The sequence below is a fragment of the Carassius gibelio genome, chromosome B9, assembly GCF_023724105.1.
Source record: "Carassius gibelio isolate Cgi1373 ecotype wild population from Czech Republic chromosome B9, carGib1.2-hapl.c, whole genome shotgun sequence".
NCBI lineage: Eukaryota > Metazoa > Chordata > Actinopteri > Cypriniformes > Cyprinidae > Carassius > Carassius gibelio.
Window position 1 is genome coordinate 23,086,457 of NC_068404.1, and position 15,185 is coordinate 23,101,641.

General features: G+C 34.7%; 2 protein-coding genes across 3 annotated transcripts in view; one reads left to right on the forward strand and one right to left on the reverse strand.

Annotated features, from left to right (window-relative positions):
- Window positions 1-472: 472 nt before the first annotated feature.
- Window positions 473-8,770, reverse strand: LOC127965195 (GDP-fucose protein O-fucosyltransferase 2). Its single transcript, XM_052565857.1, has 9 exons — window positions 8,427-8,770; window positions 5,449-5,699; window positions 4,895-5,039; window positions 3,951-4,061; window positions 3,793-3,859; window positions 3,555-3,680; window positions 3,122-3,302; window positions 2,545-2,668; window positions 473-1,874 (listed from the first exon to the last, which is right to left on the reverse strand). The coding sequence occupies exons 1-9, from the start codon at window positions 8,600-8,602 to the stop codon at window positions 1,721-1,723; spliced, it is 1,335 nt and encodes a 444-aa protein (XP_052421817.1). The 5' UTR covers window positions 8,603-8,770; the 3' UTR covers window positions 473-1,720.
- A 107-nt stretch (window positions 8,771-8,877) lies between these two features.
- The window catches only part of LOC127965197 (3-hydroxyisobutyryl-CoA hydrolase, mitochondrial), a 28,506-nt gene continuing 22,198 nt past the window's right edge, over window positions 8,878-15,185 (forward strand). The window contains exons 1-6 of one of the 2 annotated variants that reach the window (XM_052565858.1): window positions 8,878-9,035; window positions 9,663-9,705; window positions 9,997-10,143; window positions 10,227-10,311; window positions 10,433-10,513; window positions 10,614-10,666. In XM_052565858.1, the coding sequence (XP_052421818.1) occupies window positions 9,004-9,035; window positions 9,663-9,705; window positions 9,997-10,143; window positions 10,227-10,311; window positions 10,433-10,513; window positions 10,614-10,666 (441 nt within the window). In that variant the 5' untranslated portion in view covers window positions 8,878-9,003. The remainder of the gene's footprint in view (window positions 9,036-9,662; window positions 9,706-9,996; window positions 10,144-10,226; window positions 10,312-10,432; window positions 10,514-10,613; window positions 10,667-15,185) is intronic. The other variant, XM_052565859.1, reaches the window with a different exon arrangement.

Genomic DNA, 15,185 nt, shown 5'->3' on the forward strand with positions numbered 1-15,185 from the left:
ATTGTAGTAATGAACAAGATTAGGATCCACATAGATTAGGATCCACATAACATGATATTGTTGCAATAAGAGACTTAAAACTGTGAAACCTAACTTGGAAAGTTTACCAGAAGCGTCAACAGAACAAAAGACTGAAAAGCATCTCATGCTGCCCTCTTTTCTGTGAGAATAAGAGCAACAAAGCATTGTCTCCACCCACAAGCTGAAGTAAAACGATCAGTATAGCTTTGAGCCGGAAAGATTGGCATCATACAAAACCAGATTCACGTAAAAATGAACAAACCCTACAGCAAATTTACCTACAGCTATAATGTATCTAGCAGGTATATAATAGAATAACGGACACATACTAGGACTCGAAGGCACTTTTTCAGTTGAAATCCTTATAAGGAAGCTCTTTTCAGAAAAGTAAGCAACAAAATAAACAACATTAAAAGTAATCAAATTTCATTTAGAAAAAGAAAAGAAAAACTTCAAGAAAACGTTTATATAAAAACGGCACAGATTAATATACAGTACATCTTTGAATGGTAGTGGTGAACATAAATGTACATTTCTGAACAACATTAAAAATATACAAAACAAAAGACTCCAACTGCTTGTCATCGAGTCCCGGAGGCTTATCTTTCAGACTGCAATTTTTGATAACATGCTTTGTCACACCTCCCGGAAATTTTTGACTCATTTTATGGAAGGATTAAAAAAATACTGAATGTAAATACACTGTATGGCAAAGTCTGGGAAAGCACTATTTTTGTTTGTCCAAATAACAGACAGGCACAATACTGACAGAGACATCAAATAAACACTATCACTGCATTTTCATACATGTTGTTTGTCAAAGGCATCATTTTTCTTTGAGACAAAAATAGTTGTCAAGTAGCACTTCAAAGACAGGAACGGGGTGAAAATCACGTTGACCATTTTCATAAAAGGTTTGATCACAGTGTCATACACAGTTCATCTTGAGGTTCAACAACCCGAATCAGATAAGCGTGAGAACAGAGGAGCAGCATACACAAATTCCACATCTAACACAGGATATGAGATAAAAGCCATCTGATATATTTCACTTATGTCTCACTTTACCTTCCTTAACTTACAAAGGCCTAATTTGTTATGTAATGATACATGATACATAACTAATTTGTTATGTAATGATTGCCATTGGCTCTGCCTTTAGACAAGTACACCCTTAAATGAAAATTTGCTGAAAAATGATTCACCCTCAGGCCATCCATGATTTCATTGGAGAAAGCAATATTGTGGATAGAAGATGTTTTTTTGCTGTGAACAACAGTTAGAAGTTAAAACATCTTAAAGACATCTTTTTTACTTACAAAAAACTTCTTTCTTCACAAAGTTTTAATACTGGATATACTGGAAATGTGTGGATTTCTTGTGCATTACTGTGATGTGATGTGATAATCAGCTCTTTTGCACCCATTTAATGCAGAGGAGCCACTGGTGAACACGTGAAATAATGCTACATTTTCCCTGATCTTTTCTGATGAAGAAACAAATTCTTCCACATCTTGGATGACTTGAAAATGAGTAAATATTCATGAAATTTCATTTTTGGGCAAACTATTCCTTTCTAAGATTGTATTTTCGAAATAGTCGGCAAAAACATTTAAAAAAAAAATAGAAAATCCTCTTAAATCTGAGAAATCAGTTACAGTCTGTATAACCAGCGTTATTAAAACAGTTTTCTGTGTGATCAGTAGACAATTTTCCAGTGTGTTGGTTGTTCACATTCTTTCTCATCGTCGCCACAGAATCGGTTATAGGTGGTTTTAGGATCGAAACCTAGGATCTCCCTTTCCTCGTGTATTCTGAAAGAGAACGTTGAAACTGATGTCCCAATGAAATACCTGACAAAAACAACACAAATGTGAGTGAGTTATGTATAGCTGCTTTAACAAAAGACATAAGCCGCAGTCTCATTAAAAAAGATTGATGTATGATGAATTTGGAATAAAATGCCACACAACAGCATGTGATAGGTAGGACCAAAGGTTGTCATATGAAACAATGAGCATTCTTTCCAGTAAACCAAATACCTGAGTTGATGGAAATAATTAAGCCATTATGTCATAGGGCCATAATTTTTTTTAATGGAAAGAATCTCTTGAGTCACACCCGATGCAACAAAACAGAAAATAATCAAATTACTAATAATCCTTACTCATAAAAACTTTTAAAATTAAGGATTTAATTCTGACTTTTGACTTTTTTCACCAGTCAATTTTCAATACATGCTTTAAATTAAAACAAAACAGTATAATTTCCTCTAACACTGATACTCTGTCAACTTAATCTTCTAGAGACAGCACTGACAAAGAAAAATTAAAGTCAATAAAAGAGATTAAAGAAACACTAACAGAAAAATCTCAACTGGTTTGAACAACAGCTATTTCTAAGTAGGTGATTCATCTTTCAACACAGCTGATAAAGCAGCTTTTGTCCGCCTGAAGCATAAAAAAACACAGTGTCATTCAGTAACCGCTTTGTTGTTGACGAAAAAAGGGTGTGATTCAATACCTAGAATGAGCACAAATCCACTGGTCTATGATGGCCACCCCTCCATCCTTCAGGAGCTCCAGGTCCTCCCAGGTGGGCTCGTATCGTATCATCTCAGGAAGCATCCTTTTCAGTTTAGCTAGCTCTAAAAGGAGGAAATGCCTGATCTAGCATACAAATACATATATACAGTATACACGACTACTGTACACTACTTTTCCCAAAATTGCCATTTCCTTATACAAAGCTGTTGGACGGCTTCAGAAGACTTATACAAGTTAATATGCTTAATATAGTACACAAATCATATAAATTATGCTTTAACTGTGTTTGTTAGGAGTGCATAATTTATTTATTTTTTTATGTTTTTAAGTGTTTTGTGCTGAACAGAAACAAATGAGGTTTTTGTAAAAACAATAACTAAAATGTTTCACATTTTTTTCAAATGAACTGTTCTGTCAAAGATTACTCATCGATTTTTTAGTGAATGTTTTTTCACACACACACACACACAAAAAAAAGAGTCTTAATGATTGCTTAAATAATTTGTACATTATTGCTGTTTTACTTTTTTCTGCCTTTTTAATCGTGTCTGTACCTTCTCCGTCTGCATCTGTGGCAACAAAGACTTGTTGAAGCTTGTGCTTCTTCATGAGACTACGGATCTTCTTCACTGCTCCTTTGAGGCTGGGCACATCTTCTCTGTGCCCCCAGATGAAGTCCTTCCTACGCAAGTGGACTCCCAGGTAAGGGCCTCCCTTAGCACTGCCCAGCCTGTTCTGTGTACAAAAGTTCACGCAACAAATATGACTGGCTTTGTCACACTCAAATGAACGTGAGTGTAAAACACATAATAAACATTCCAGAAATGCACTGTCTTGACACGTGAACTAAAGGTCTGATGAAGCTCAAATCCTTCATCGTGTTGCATAAACACCAGTTTGACTATATCTATTATGCTGGTAGCAATGACATCAGCACTTTCTGTGTTTGAACAAGGAGAGGAGAGATTTAATGCAAGTGAAACATACTTTCATTCGGGTCCAGTCTTCGTTGTACGGAGTCTGGTCCTGTTTATCTGTGGAGTTGAGATACTTGGCCCTAAACTCGTCTCCTATGATACGCAAGTGTTTGGCAAACACCATACTTCGCCGTGTCTGTAGAACCAATAAAATAAGATGGGTGAGATATCTTTCAAAAAGCCTCATTATTACTATATTTTTAGCCAAATTATTTAAAAAGCTTGAGAAAATTAATTTCTGGACTTACATCCCAGTAGTCCTTCCCGGCATAGTGATCATGGAGGACAGTTTCAGCTCTGTCCAGCATTACTGACCTGTGGTTCAGTGACAGCACATGTACAGAATAGGAACCCCATTTTCATTTAAAAGCTATTTGAATTCAAACTTACTTCCAAAGTGACTTACGTGGTGGTTAAGTTATTTTGTAAGACAGGAGCCAAAATAGAGGCATGTCCCTGAGCAGATAAGCAGGTGACATTTAACGCTCTGGTCTCCTCATAACCCCAAAACCAACCTCTGGAGAAAAAGAAAAAAAGAGTGAATATCATTTCAAACGCATTTCTTTTTTCTGTGCAACACAAAAGATTATATTTTAAAGAATGTTGTTTTGTTTGGACTTTTTTTTTTTTTGCATGGACAAAAGTTCTAAATATATTCTTTGGCATTCAACAGAACAAAGAAAATCATACACTGAAAGAACATGAAGGCGAGTAATCGATCACACAAACTATCCCTTTAAATTTCGGTTTGTCTCTCTCACAAAGCCATTGTCTGACTTCAGAAGACATATTATGCATAAGTTATATGGACATACATTACTACTCCAATGGTTGGGGTATTTATAATACATAATATTTGATTTTATTTAAGAAATTTTTAACCAAGATTCATCAAAAGTAGCAGTAAAGATTTTTATAATGTTACAACAAAAGTCCATATCATGTAAAAAGTATTTCAGCATGTTCTTTTGGATTTTCTATTCATCAAAAAAATACTGAAAATAATTAAATAATAAACATACTAATCAGCACAGCTGTTTGTAACATTTAATAATAGTAAGGAAATTTTTCTTGAGCACTAAACCAGCATATTAGAAGTGTTCGGAAGGATCATGGGACACTGCTGAATTCATAAGCATAAGCATAAGAGACTTCTTTCAAAAACATTTTTTAAAAATGATTTCCAACCCCAAACCTTTGAATGGTACTGTACCATGACGAGTATGGAGTAATCCAAAGGAGAAAAACAACAACGTATCAGTTTGGAATGACATGAGTGGGATTAAAATCTATGCGTGTGTGTGTGTGTTTATATATGAACTGGCTAAACCTGTGATTTTAAGCCATTACCTGTAATAACCCTGTTTGTCTTTTGAGTACATCAGCTTTTCTATGCATGGTCGTTCATCCACTTTCTCCTCCCATTTCCCATCTGTCCAGCCCTCGGCATAGCTCTGTAGCACAAGGATCTGGTCAATGAAGGGACCCCCAGACTCTGAGATCAGCAATAAAGACACAGAATGTGGGAATCAGTTTTTTATTAATGCAGTGCTCCTACTCATATTTAAATACGACACTGTTAAAATTTACTGGAGCAGAATGGTTTGAGATGAAAATACTATTTCAGTCTTTCCATTACAAAATTCAATTAATCGTGGAATTTACTAATAATTTCAGAGTGAAAAATTCTCTTATATGACTAACTAGACAGTCATGCAAACTGTCCGGATTGGTGAAGTATTTTCTGTGCCACTAGCGTCATCATATGGAACTGCACACAATGTAAGTCATTTCTCCAACATTCCTCCTGTCTGATTAAATTAATGACAGTTAAATAAAGCTTAATAATCACACATTATTGTAATCTCTCAAACAAACAAACAAACAAAAACAGCATGACTCACCAGCAATAAACTCCTCATACTCAATGACTGGTATGTTAGCCTGCAGGCTGGTTATGCTGAAGAATTCCCCCCAAGGGATGCGAACCTGATGTATATCAGGGCTCTGCCAGTGATAAAGACGACCCCATGGAGGCAGCACTAGCACCCAGTCGCCCTCTTTCCTCAGTGTCTTCAGCAAAGAGGCCATGCGAATGTACACATCTCGGCGAAGATTGAAGCCCTCGGGTGGATTTATGTCATATAGGAGGTATCTGGGAATAATAACATGATCATCCCTACTGTGCTGTGCAGGACATATTAATGTGTGCACAAACAATTTAATAAAAATAACGAACTTTAAATACTTTCAATTCAGACTTTTGAAAATTATCGCCTAAATAAGAAAAAACAAATTTTCCATTACATTTACTATGAAATATTCTAGGTGATTCTTTATTTTTTTATTTTCTTTAATCAAAATGCTTAATATTGTAAAAAACTACTTCTCTCTAAAATGCAATCATAAAAGAAAAAAAACAATTTGACCAATTAAATTTTTCCTAATATATATATATATATATATATATATATATATATATATATATATATATATATATATATATAAAATCTTCTTCTTCTTTTTTTGGTACTTCCTCCAACTGAAATGTTTCAAACAAAACACGTTTTTATATTGCTTCCCCATACTTTTCAATACCAAATGTATTATTTTTATTCAATACCGAACTAAATGCGTTTTTAATATCAACATATTTCTCAGACTGCTATCACAATTAACACAAAAAGTGCTAAATATTCCTGGTTCCTATTGATTTTTTTTTTGTCCTTTATCCAACCAAAATGTTACAAACAAATACGGTTTTATATTAAAATTATAAATGTACGTGTTATACAACCCCTGGCAAAAAGTATGGAATCACCCCTCTCAGAAGATGTTCATTCAAATGTTTAATTGTGTAGAGAAAAAACCAAGCACATATATGCCACAAAACAATTTTCACTCAACAAAACAATATTCTGGCTGTATAAAACACTTAAAAAAACAACAAAGAAAGATAACTATAGTCAATTACAAGTGTTTTTACAGATCAAACAGAGGAAAAAAATATGGAATCACACAAATCTGAGGAAAATTATATGGAATCACCAAATAAAAACACTACTAGTACTTTGTTGCACCACCTCTGGCTTTTATAACAGCTTGAATTCTCTGAGGCATGGATTTAACTAATGACAAACAGTATACTTCATCAGTCTGTCTCCAGCTTTATCTTATTGCAGTTGCCAGATCAGCTTTGCAGGTTGGAGCCTTGTCGTGGACCATTTTCTTTAATTTCCACCACAGATTTTCAATTGAATTGAGGTCCGGACTATTTGCAGGCCATGCCATTGACATTATATGTCTTTCCTGTAGAAATGTTTTCACAGATTTTGCCCTATGGCACGATGCATTATCATCCTGAAAAATGATACTACCATCACCAAACATCCTTTCAATTGATGGAATAAGAAAAGTGTCCAAAATCTCAACATAAACTTGTGCATTTATAGACGATGTAATGACTGTCATCTCGCCCATACCTTTACCTGACATACAACCCCATATCATTAATGATTGTGGAAATTTGCATGTTTTCTTCAGGCAGTTGTCTTCATAAATTAAATTGGAACGGCACCAAACAAAAGTTCCAGCATCATCACCCTGCCCAATGCAGATTCGTGATTCATCACTGAATATAACTCTCATCCAGTCATCCACAGTCCAAGATTGTCTTTCTTTAGCCCACTGAAACCTTGTTTTTTTTCTGTTTAGATGTTAATGATGGTTTTCGTTTGGCTTTTCTGTATGTAAATCCCTTTTCTTTTAGGCAATTTCTTACAGTCCGGTCACAGACATGAACTCCACTTTCTGCCCATTTGTTCCTCATTTGTTTTGTTGTGCATTTTCTGTTTTCAAGGCATATTGCTTTAAGTTTTCTGTCTTGGCGCTTTGATGTCTTTCTTGGTCTACCAGTACGCTTCCCTTTTACAACCTTTCCATTTGATTTGTACTTGGTCCAGATTTTAGACACAGCTGACTGGGAACAACCAACATTTTTTGCAACATTCCGTGAAGATTTACCTTCTTTGAGAAGTTTGATAATCCTCTCCTTTGTTTCAACTGACATCTCTCGTGTTGGAGCCATGAGTTATGTCAATCATCTTGGTTCAACACATCACTAATGTGTGGAAGCACTCTTTTTTAACTGCAGACTAATTAGCAGTTGTATTCAGATACAGGTGTTTGTTTTAGAAATGCAAAGTGCATGGTGATTCCATATAATTTTCCTCAGATTTGTGTGATTCCATATTTTCTTCCTCTGTTTGATCTGTAAAAACACTTGTAATTGACTATAGTTATCTTTCCTTGTTGTTTTTTTAAGTGTTTTATACAGCCAGAATATTGTTTTGTTGAGTGAAAATTGTTTTGTGGCATATATGTGCTTGGTTTTTTCTCTACACAATTAAACATTTGAATGAACATCTTCTGAGAGGGGTGATTCCATACTTTTTGCCAGGGGTTGTATTACAGCATTACATCAAGCATATAGATATATAAAACAGAGAGACAGTCTTTTCACACCTTACAGTATTTATATTAATTTAAAAATGAGTTCTTGTAATCATGGCAATTTAAAAAAAAAAAAAAACTAATTATAAAGCTGAATAATACCCACTATAATATTCTATAAAGAAACATCTGGTTGGGTGTTTAATGTGTTGCTGGAGGTTCATGCGACAAAAAGGGGAAGTCGAGAATTTTCTTATTTCTTATTTGTCTCTTAAAGCCTCGTAACCATGCTCATATATTTTTTATTAATCACATACTTCATGTGGCACTACATTACAGGAATAAACCAACACAAGAGGACGTAACAGCTGTGGAACCTCGCCATGTAACGTAAATATAGGTAGCATCTTTTCCAGAATATGATTCCTACCGAACATCCCGTGATGCTGCAGCCACCGGAGACAATATCGACTGTCCGGCACGAAATGTATCGTCCTCTGAAGCCCAAGTGAATTTAAAGGATGAAACAGCAAGGATTAATAACGAATAATATCGTAAAATATACTGAAAGGGAGCCGACACAGCTGTTCCCCTCTCGTTCGCCATGTCTTCCGTAGCCACGCACTTCCGGCGTCAGAACAGTCACCTAGCAACTCAGGCACTTCTTTACAGAACCGGTTAATATCTGCGTTTACTGCTTTTCGTAGGCACCTAATGCAAATTTTAAAGTAAAAAATAACTTTATAAATAATATTGTTGATTGACGATACCTTTCTTTTTTATTCAAAGAAAAATGAGCATAATCTGTGCTATTGTTCGATAGCAAAACGCAGATAAAACTGTAGCGGGCAGTGTCGGGACTGTTCTGACATATCGCGAGATTTCTTCGATGGTGTCGCGGCCTCATGACATCATGAAGCAGGGCTTGAGATCAGCGGCGACAGGCTATAGTTAAACCTCTGTGTGTACAGTGATCCAGAACATCAGCTAAACTCTGAGTTTTAGCCATGTCATTCATAATCTTAACATCTCCGCACAGGTGAGTGTTCCTCAATCCCAACCAGTTTAATGTCATCATGGACCCGTGCTGCTCATTGACTCCAGAGTTGAGTTATTGCTTGCAGTTTGATATGTAGGAGATCTGCAGCCAGTGCAATGTACTATATAGGTCACTGTTCCAAATAGAATGAATGAGATAAAGTTTGGACGTTATCTTATACGTTATCTTTGACAAACTGTTTTCCTAATTAATGCTGTTTTGTTTCTTTGTTACAATATATATATATATATATATATATATATATATATATATATATATATATATATATATAAGCAAAGGTGACTTGACTTATCAATATACATTAGCTAAGGGACGTTTAAATGTTTACGTAGATCAAACCCAGCAAAACATGTTTGTAAAGGTTTTAGAAAACATATAAAAGCAAATTTTAAGTTTATATTTTATTAAACTTTTCCGTGTGTGTGCGTGCGTGCGTGTGTGTGTGGGGGGGTGTTTGTGAAATGCTGTGTATTGTGTTGCTGTCAATAGTAAAAGAGATAAACATAAATAAACAATCACTCTAGTTACTGTATATCTAAGGTTTCGGTTTTAAAATATTAAAACCAGCAATATTTATAACACCCTCATTGATTTTATCCCGTACAGATTACGATCAATCTGCAGAATGAAGAGAATACAAGGACACATGGTAAGTTTGAGTTTTAAGCAGAGATAAGTATTTGTATATATATATTTTTCGGAGTATCTACACGTTTAATCAAATGTATAATCCTTTTCATTTTATTTGTGACAATTTATAATTAAAACTTTCAGGTTTAAAAAAAACTTTTTTAACCTGATGTATTGTCCTTAAATGCTTGAAATGATTAAAAGTGCATTTTATTTAAAGAAAAGAAAAGAATATGTGTAAGCCTTGACTTGTGGTGTACTGTACATGTTTAATTCTACATGTTTCTCCCCTTGAATATTGTTTTATTAGTGTGTCTCATCTCAGATGTCGAGTAAAGCTGGGTCTGAAGTTCTGTTTGAGAAAGTTGGGAACGCTGGAGTCATCACACTAAACAGACCCAAAGCTCTCAATGCTCTGAATCTCACCATGATCAGACACATCTACCCTCAGCTCAAGGTTAGGGGAGACTGGAAACCTGGAAACCAACTTCATTTTAGCATTTCTGACTGTTAACCTGTTTTAATCATTGTGTTTTGTAGAAATGGGACAAAGACTCAGAAACAGATCTAGTTGTCATTAAAGGAGCAGGGGAGAAGGCATTCTGTGCTGGTGGGGATATCAGAGGTATTCATGTAAGATAATCATACAGTTTGGTTTTCATTCACTGTTGAATGGATTTATGGATTAATAATGCAGTCAAACAGATCTGGCATTCATGCTGGAATGCAAACAAATATTTTCCCAGCAATCACAGAAGCTGGAAAAACCGGCGATTCTCTCGCTCAAGACTTCTTCCGTGAGGAATATATTCTTAACAACACTATTGGTATGTTTTCTCACTTCGGTTGCCATTTTTGAGGATTGATGAACATGTTTATTTATTTTATTAATCAATTATTTTTTCTTTTCTTTTTTACTCTTTTTAGGTACATATCCGAAACCATATGTGGCTCTAATTGATGGAATTACAATGGGAGGAGTAAGTATTGATCTAAAATTGTCATTTTGTTGCACAAATTCACCAGCAGATGGTGCTTAGCAGAATATGGCATTAAAGGAACCAAAGGGCCAGAGGCAATGTGGGCCATCTTGTCTTGTGTTTACAAAATATAAAAATAAATAAATGAAGGACAAAGTGACCTGCTTTATATAAAACAATACATACTGTATAACCGTACCATTCTTTTCGTTGTGTCACTATGAATTTGTCCAAAGACAGTAGGACTCCCATTGCCACTGGCTTCATGCATAATGAACAGTCTAGGTGTTTTCATTTGTAAACGCTTGTATGAAAATATTAATACATATGGACTCATCAGTTATTATTGTACTGTATGTATTTCTAGTGCAATTCCTAATATCTTGCAGTCATGTTTGACCATTTTTGACGCATTATGAGTCATAAACCCCTCTTTTAAATCCTCTTAAATTCTATCCTGCACTGTGTATTTTATCCAGTAGGTGTCAGCAGTGAGCTGATCTTGCACAATCTTTGGGTTTCTCATGAATCTGTTCTCAAGTTTCCTCCCATTGGTAGGCTATTTGTGTTTGAGTAACACATTATATTTATATTTATGTTGCACATTACATGTAGGCCTAAAAGTCATTCATTTAATAATTAATTACAGTTGCCATTAGAGATTCATCACAAATGATTATGGATTCAAAAATGTATGCTCAAAATTATAAATGAAAATGTATGAAAATAAAAATGGGTATCTAGAGGTGCCTAAAATTCCTTATAATTCTTAAAGGAATTGTGTACTCAAAAAAAGAAAAATGTTCACCCTCAGGCCATCCAAGATGTAGATGGGTTTGGTTCTTAAACAGAACAGATTTGGAGAGATTTAGCATTAGCCTACTTCCCTTGCTCATTAATGGATTCTCTGCAGTGAATGGGTGCTCTCAGAATGAGAGTCCGAACAGCTGATAGAAACATCACAGTAATCCGTATGACTCCAGTCCATCAGTTAACATCCTGCCACTGTGAAGTGAAAAGCTGCATGTTTGTAAGAAACAAATCCATTATTAAGCTGTTTTAACTTTAAACCGTCACTTCTGGCTTTAAAAAAAAATGGGAAAAGTCTATAATTGTTTAGAACTGTTTTTGCTTGTTAAACAGTTCTTGATCTGTGCATATTTCTGATTCTGATTTTTCACTGGAAAAAGCAATATTATGGATAGAGGACTGGTCTTTCTTTTGAAGTAAAAAAAAAAAAAAAAACACAAGCAGTTTCACTTCATAAAACAATTAATGTTTAATTAATTTTTTCTTATTATGTTGTTATCAGATGTTTTAAGACTCATTCTGACGGCACCCAACATTTCTCCAAATCTGTTCTGATGGTTAAACAATCTCTTCTACATCTTGGATGCCATAAGAGTCGGTACATTTTCAGCAAATTTTAATTTTTGGGTGAACTATTCCTTTTAAAAAAACTAAATAAGCAGTATATTCAGTAGTTGTTGTTCATCGTTATTTTAAAACTTTCACTATAACAATATTACATATGAATCTGTACTAACTTTAGTTCTTAACTGTAAATCTATTTGAAACACTCTTTTACCAGCAGAACAGAGCAGTTGAGATATTGATGTCTTCATAGTTGCATGGGGTTCTGGCAGTAGGAGAGCAATGCCACAGCGGTGGAACTGTCAGCTCCTGGTGTTTAATTGATCGGTGATTCAGCCGTGCATCCTTTGGTCTGAGCCGTTTGATGCATAGCTGCTGCGTGATATGTTTCCGCTGAGGACTCTGAACTGATATTTAAGAATGGAATGACCACGCAGGCTCACTGAGAGCGTTCTGACCTCAGATGTCTCTAAGGTTTACAAATGGATTTTTCCATTTACTCAGATATTTGAGAAAAAGATATGACCAGTGGCTGCAGAATCACAGATTATGTTATTACATTCTTTTCAAGGCAGCACCGCATTATTCAACAAATATTCTTGTTTTCTTCTTCCTCTTCCATCTTTTTTCTGCAATTCATTTTTTGAGGAGTTTAGTATCCTCATGTTGTTCCAAACTTGTATGCTAGTTAGTTAAATGGGATATATTTTTATATTTCTTTTTCATATAAAAAAGCTTGATTACTAATTTGTATTGTGTGTATTTTAACAGATACGGTCACTATGAGCCATAGTCATATTTTTGTTATTTTTAGATGATTTTTAATTTATTTTATTAGCAGTTTCCATTATGTTAAAAATTTGTAGCTGTTATTAAATGTATATATATTTTTAATACATTTAAGATAAAACCTTTAAAATCTCCTGCTCTCCTGGGCTGATTATTTAAAATTTAACCACTAGTAGATTGGTAAACATTATCTGCATACTTTTTTTGTGATTGGTCGTCTTGTATTTATTTGCATACTAATTTATATTTGTTGTCTTCAGTTGTAGCTATTGCATCTACACTACTGTTCAAACGAATGGGGTCAGTAAGAAAGAAATTGATACTTTGATTCAGCAAAGTCACATTACAAATGATCAATGGTGACAGATAAGACATTCTATAAAAACCATTTTCATTATTGATAATAGATTTTAATCCACTTTTAACACCCTGAAGTATCTATGATTTCCTCTCATACTTATTATAAAGCAGCCTTCCAGAATCCCTGTTTAGAGATGTAAGTAAGCCATAATAGTCCTGTCAATATAAATAGTTGTAGATTATCCCATAAATCACCATGAACATCAGAATGATTTTCTCCAGTGGCCCAGCTGAATCTCTGTTTATGGAACACATTTAGTCATGGAAGAAATATGCAATCAGTCATGAGAAGCATAACATCATATCTCACACCTGCAGTGTATCAGTCGGTGGCTGAGTGTGATCTATGAGCATCTCTTTGATCCCTCACACAGGCCTGTCAGAGGGGGGCTGCGCCGCACCTTTAATACCTTCCTGACCATTGCTCCTTATCAGCTAGTCCTGTTTTGCTTTTTGTCTTTCTGCATATTTCCAGCTTTTGTAAGAACATTCTCCGTTTGCTTTGATTATATAGCTAGTCAACATTTGTGGATCACTACAACAATGGTCTTTTGGACACTACCAAATCTGCATTCAGATTCACTTTGCGTCTGTGTTTAGTATTTCGAGATTTTGAGTTCGTTTCAGTCACAGCATGCAAACCAATTCTTTTAGACCTTGCAACGAATATCGGCAGTAGGATGTGTTGGGCATCTGTTATGAATAAATGATAAATTATAAATGACAAATAATAATAAATTCAGTGTTACAGATTTGGGTAGAGCAGTTAGAAGAAGGCCAGATCCACTCCAGATTTAAATAAAATCATTAAACACACACATAAAAGATGCACTTTTACACGACCTCTGCCAAGTTCATTTTGACCATCTCGTTTATGTGAAGAAAATCAGCCCTGATTCAGTAGCTTGATGCTCAGCATATGGTAAATCATAATTAAGCAGAGCCACAGGACAGATGCAGTAATACAGAGGACCGGAAAAAGAAGGGCATCTGTTATATAAAAAGATCGCTCTTCTTCTCTCAGCTCTTCTAAAAAGCCTCTTCTCACCAAGGCTGCATTTATTTGTAAAGTACAAACATTAATATTTTGAAATATTATTACAATTTACAATAGCTATTTTCTATGTAAATATATATTGTAAAATTTAGTCCGGTGATCAAAGCTAAATTTATAGCAGCCGTTACTCCAGTCTTCAATGTCACATGATCCTTCAGAAATTATTCTCATGCTGATTGGCTGCTCAATGAATTATCAACTTTATTATCAATGTGGACAAAAATGGTGCAGCTTATTATTATGTTTTTTTAATTATTATTATTTGATGTCCCCTTAATTTCTATAGTGCTTTGTACAAGAAAACAGCTTTACAGAGATACAGGAAAATAAACGAAAAGAAGCATTTATGTAAAACAGAAATCTTTATAAATGGCTGAACAACTTAATTATTCCTTGAGTAAAAGTTTTAATTAAAAAAAAAAAGTAATAATAATAATAATAATAAACCCCAAACCTTTGAACAGTGGTGTGTGAATGTTTGAACTACATGTTAATAAAAAAAAAAAATGTGGCTGCGTATGTTTAAGCATGACTTACTTTCTTTTAAGTTGACAGGAACTGGTAATTTTAGATCGAGTGGTTTGCCAAGAACCTGATAAAGCTGTTTGCCTTCTTTTGGGATATCTGTAATGAAACGGTCCAGAGCGCTTTCATATTATAAAACCTCCAGATTAAAGATGCTCTTTAAACATTTTTGACTAAATTTATGTTTCATTTTAGTCTCCCAAAGAGGAGATGCTTGTGTTTTTGATAGGTACTGTTTTCCATCCTGGAGCTGATTCTTAAATTTAGAAGTTGGCTGCACTGTCTGCAATTTTTCGGTCTGATTCCAGCCAAACATTTTGGAGAAGTTTCCACCGCTTCTAGGTGAATGATTTGATGCCTCCAGCTAAAACATGTGCTTCCCGTTTGACTCTGAATACTTACGTGGCCACATGA

Bases quoted from the DNA above. Each gene is read 5' to 3' on its own strand.
- LOC127965195 (XM_052565857.1), bottom strand. From the start codon at position 8,602: ATGGCGAACGAGAGGGGAACAGCTGTGTCGGCTCCCTTTCAGTATATT. The intron at 5,040-5,448 runs GTGAGTCATGCT...TGCTGATCTCAG, and splicing joins GTATGAGGAGTTTATTGCTG to AGTCTGGGGGTCCCTTCATT. The intron at 2,669-3,121 runs GTACAGACACGA...TCCTCCTTTTAG, and splicing joins CACAGATGCAGACGGAGAAG to AGCTAGCTAAACTGAAAAGG.